Source organism: Sprattus sprattus (assembly GCF_963457725.1).
Source record: "Sprattus sprattus genome assembly, chromosome: 8".
Taxonomy (NCBI): domain Eukaryota; kingdom Metazoa; phylum Chordata; class Actinopteri; order Clupeiformes; family Clupeidae; genus Sprattus; species Sprattus sprattus.
The window spans coordinates 28,183,306-28,188,305 of record NC_137927.1 but is presented as its reverse complement, the minus strand read 5'-3'; the positions used below and the strand labels follow the sequence as shown (position 1 = coordinate 28,188,305).

Below are 5,000 nucleotides of genomic sequence, written 5' to 3'. Positions count from 1 at the left end.
TGCAGACCCATAGCATAGTGTCTGGGTCTTGGGTTTGGGTTTTGGGTGAACAGAGCTGTGAAGCAGAGCCATACAGGCTGAAATGAGCAGTAATTCTGCTAGGCTGTTGCCACGACCCAGCCTGGTCTGCCCCGCTGCTCCTGCTATCAGTGCTCTCTTTTTTCCACAGCTGAGTAGCAGAGTCTGCGCAGGTGCCCACAGGTGTGAGGAATGAGGGCTTGAGAAGGCCTTGGTGCAGTGTGCAGGAGGCTCCCTCTCCTCGACGTGTCGTTTATGTTTGTTTGTTGGACATGTGTACACTACTTAGACACCCGCTTGCACCACACTTTGCATTTCAGACAATAACGCTGACTTTTGTATTATACTTTAATAAATGTTCATTTCTCATACAGCCTTGCGTGCGGAACTTCCATTCATGTTTCATGCAGAGAGCCTTGCATGTGACACTGTTTATGTAGAGTTCGGCTGGGAGGGGATTAACTTCGAACAAAAAAGTTCCTTGTCTTTTTTTTTTTTTTTGCACCAGTTTATCACTGTCAGTGCAGAATGATTAATGAGACACATCTTTTAGTCACAGGAACTGTTCAACCCCGCTCTGGAGATGGAGAGGAGGGGAAGAGGGGAAAGTCTTATCTTCCCACTGAAGGCGTCACCCTGTCAGCCGCAGCTGACGTCTGCCGTGACTCAGCATCTGCTTCCAGGCCCAGCGAGCCCAGCTTCAGCTTCCCTCAGGGCGTGTCATTTCCTGCCATTTCCTCCCGCCTGTCATCAGCCAGGGCCACTTGAGGAAACACCATACAATAAGGTTCAATTATTGTAGTGTAAAAAAAATGCTGTACTTAGCAATATGCCATTTACTTATATCATCATCCATAAGGGCATAGGATTCTCTGACAGGGTGACGCCTTCAGTGGGAAGATAAGACTCTCCCCTCTTCCCCTCCTCTCCTGTCTTCATTCAAGACCACTTGGGGCAACACTTTGCATAGAGTAAGGTTTGATTCATAAATATGAATTCAATGACGTAGGGACTGATGCATAAAACATTAACTACATACAAAAAGGATCAATTTGTACTGTTGTTTCCTGCTGTTCATCATCATTCAAGACCGAAGTTGGCCCTAGACCAGCTAACACCATAAGTTAGGCTTTAATTCCAAGACCGGTTGCTATTTGGCCAGTTACTGGTTAATACAAAATGTATTCAGTCTGTCTGTTTAGGTCTATAAGTACACTCGTAAGCCATTCTAAATCCCATTAGTATCAGATGCATGTGTGGCGAAACAAACAAAAGCTTTCGTCAGCGTCAGAAACATATGCTGAGGCTTGGGCTTAGCGCCTCAACGGGAGGCACCATTAATGGGATAAACTGACAGCAGAATCAGTGAATTACGGCTGATATGCTTGATGGAAACAGTAATTTAGTCACCTTTGAATCTTAATTTGTGTATTAATTAAGAAAGTCGTGCGTGGATGTTGACTCATTAAACATATGTTAGCAAGCTAGCAGGGAAGAAGGAGCAGCATGGCAGAGATCTCGGTTATACTGCAGCTCCCCATACACCACATGACCCTGGGACTGCAACGCTATTGGCCACTTGGACACACACCAAACACAAGGCAAACAGGATGGAGGTCTAATCTTGACACAATGAAGACATTGATGGTACACAGAACAACATCGAGGGCTCAGACACAGGCATTACAAAATAACACGCGGACTAAAATGATAACAGTAATGCATGCCAATACTAGTCACAAAAGATAGACGTTGCAACATTCCGAAACCGAACACTTAACCACATAATTCTGACATTCACACTGAACAGGAGAGAACACACTGAATTCTGGGAACTGCATTACACACACACACACACACACACAGACACACACATACACACACACACACACACACACACACACACACACACACACACACACACACACACTCACACATACACGGAAGCTGCACTACTCCCCTGCACACTACAATATTCTGTCTGGTTGTAAAACGCAGGGTTGCTTTTTATGGAGACATAATCAGGTTTTAAAAGCACTGCCGTATTTATTAAACGATTTGAGGTCAACTCTTTTCCGGTTACTGAACAGGACAGTAGGATTGCTTTTGTGCGAGAGGCCACTGTTCAGCCTTCTGGAGGTATTGTGGGCCTAATTCAACGAACCACTGATATACCCACTTGACAATCCCATTGAAATACTCACAAAGGCATCTTTGTTTGCTTGATGTTTTTGTAGTTGATCAGTTTAGTTAGTGTTTGGTATGTTGGTTGTAAAGCACCCTGTTGTTATAATACTTAAGCTAGGTTGTTGGGTATGAGTAACTTGCATGTGGCAGTGAGAGGTCTGGTCACTGTGGGAAATCCCCAACAAATAGCACAAGGAATGTAACATCTTTTCCAGTGTATCAACTAAAATTAGTGTTTATCGCTCACGCTTTTAAGTACACACTGGAGTACTGCTTGCACATTTGAACTCACCAGTTATCTCAATACTTAAACCATGCCTAAGGCAAGGCCATTTGAGCTATGTAGCACAATTCATAGACATTGTTATTTCAAAGTGCTTAATAAATGAGCAGATAAAGGAGATATAAAATGATCCTAGTTAATGAGATATGTTTAGATATGGATTTTTTGTTAGTTTTTTTTTTTTCCTGTCTCACTGCTTTCTGCCAGAACAAAGTAAATGGATTATTACCTTTAGCTCTTGGCTGTACATATTCCCGCCCCCAGCGCATGTATCCCTAAAATGTACTGTTCTATCTGTGATGAATACTGTCACTACAGCCATGTTGTTCAACCCTGATGCATAACTTATGGCAACTACAATAACAATTTGTAAATCTTACCCAAGAACATTCACCCCGGCAGTTTAAAGCCTTCCAAGTAGGGGCTTAAATAAGGTAACATTTGCACAGAGTACAGGTTTAGTCGACGGAGTTAGTCGTAAGGAAACTAAGGAACTAAACTCTTTCGATTTTCACTCAAATTGCACAATGACTGTTCGTGTCAAAGCCTTCGCCTCATTATAGACTAATAAACTCTGCATGGCTGCAGTGGATCAATGGACCTAGTTTCTGTTAGCGTCTGTCTAGCGTTCTTCTTAACATAGAATCCTATTAATATTTCAGAACATGATGAGTGGGTCTCGAAGAAGACAAGGTGTGTGTTGGTCTCGTCATTAGTTTTTTCTCTGACACGCAGCCAAGTAGTTCTGCTCACCCCACGGCTGTGATTCCTTCCGTCTTTATTTACGTCAGTACTCACACTCATCCCACTCTCTGAAAGATCACTTTACACCAATCAAATGTGGCTTGAAGAATAAGTATGAATATGTCAATGCCAACAAGTTTTCAAAATAATAATTTACAAAACTTTACTTAAGACTTTTACTCCCTGAACAAAAGGTAGGAAGAGCCTTGCCATCACAGGACTGTAGGAGCAGGGACGTGCACAGGAGTGGGCTAAGGTTGTTCGGGCAACAGCTTGTTTGCCCTCCTCAACTGAAGTTGCCCTTCCGAAGGAAATATATATATTTGCGACCAGGGGACGGGGGCGTGGCAGCAACGGTTAGTGAGAGTTTAAAATGATATTGGCAAAATTTGCGATCAATAGACGGGGGAGTGGCAGAAGAAAAAAGAATGTGTTGCCCCTTTTCTTCCAGGGCAGAGCAACTGCCCTTCAAAATTCCTGTGCACGTCCCTGTGTAGGATAATCTTAGCTCTGTGTTTTTTAGTTTTCATCACCTCCAAGAAAAGTCACTCAGTAGAGAATTGTATGCTGAAGAGCACCACCACTGTAACCCCTCTATGAACCTTTTTTTTTTTCTGTGGATTTTTCTCTATGAAGTCTTTTTTCTCCGGCGAGGAGGGGAAACGGAATACAGAATGAGGACTGTAACTCCAGGCTGCTTAATCATGGGCAGCCGTGGCCTACTGGTCAGGGTGTCAGGCTGGAAACCGTAGGGTGGCCGGTTCGATCCCGACCAGTAGGAAAAATGTGGGCGGGGGAAGTGGTAGAGCACTGCTCTCCCATGCCCACATCCACGGCTGAAGTGCCCTTGAGAAAGGCACTGTAACCCCGATCACAGCTCCCCGGGAGCCGCCTATGGCAGCCCACTGCTCCTGGTTAGTGTTACTTCACTTCACTGTGTGTGTGTGTCACTTCCCTGGATGGGTTAAATGCAGAGGTTAATTTCAGAGTGTGTGTGTCTACACCACCTCTGCCATAGAGAGGACTTTCACTTCTTTCACTTCAATCATGTGGCCATCCTGAGGCTTTGGGAAAAAATGGCTTTTCAGGGCTAGACATGACTGACTGACATATTGCACCTTTTGATCTCCTCTCTTTTTCTGACAACTTTACCCTTCAGGCACCTGTGGTTGCACATAGGGACCCATGACTGACTGCACACATTTACTGCAAATATATGTCCCGACCAACAGGGGGAGCTATTGTACTCAAAGGCCTGTTCTTAGTTAAAAAAAAAAAAATGAGGACCGAAATATGGAGACTGACAAGAGAAGTTGCCTGGGTATTTATACCAACATGTTAAGATTCCATTTGTTTTCTTTCGTTAACCTTTGGAACGACAGCTATAAGGGGGAAATCAGTTCCATCACTGTGTGGAAAGTTGCATGACTTTAAGCGTGGCGGTAATTAATCAGACAAAGAAGACTGAACAATATGGCCACTTAAAATGTAAATTAAGTTCTTTGGTATTTTAAAACTGTGACATTTTAATTAAATTAAAGTGACATTAAACTACCATATGGGTGCACTCGTGGCAATATCATCAACGTGACAATGCAAGGACATTTAACCAGATGTTGAAAAATATAAATGTATATTTCAGAAAGAAAATGCATATTTTTGTATGTTTAATGCATGTTTTGTGATTTAAATACACTTGATGACTACAGAGTTGCAGGATGAAATCAGCAGAAAATTTGAAGTTAAACCTTTCGTATGTACGTCTCAT

At 43.1% G+C, this 5,000-nt stretch overlaps 1 protein-coding gene across 1 annotated transcript in view; it reads right to left on the bottom strand.

Annotated features, from left to right (window-relative positions):
- Positions 1–1,636: 1,636 nt before the first annotated feature.
- Positions 1,637–5,000, bottom strand: part of LOC308369219 (Golgi-associated plant pathogenesis-related protein 1) — a gene marked incomplete at both ends in the record, with an annotated part of 9,762 nt that continues 6,398 nt past the window's right edge. Inside the window, one exon of the mRNA XM_080843561.1 lies at positions 1,637–1,641. Coding sequence (XP_080699687.1) covers positions 1,637–1,641 — 5 coding nt within the window. The remainder of the gene's footprint in view (positions 1,642–5,000) is intronic.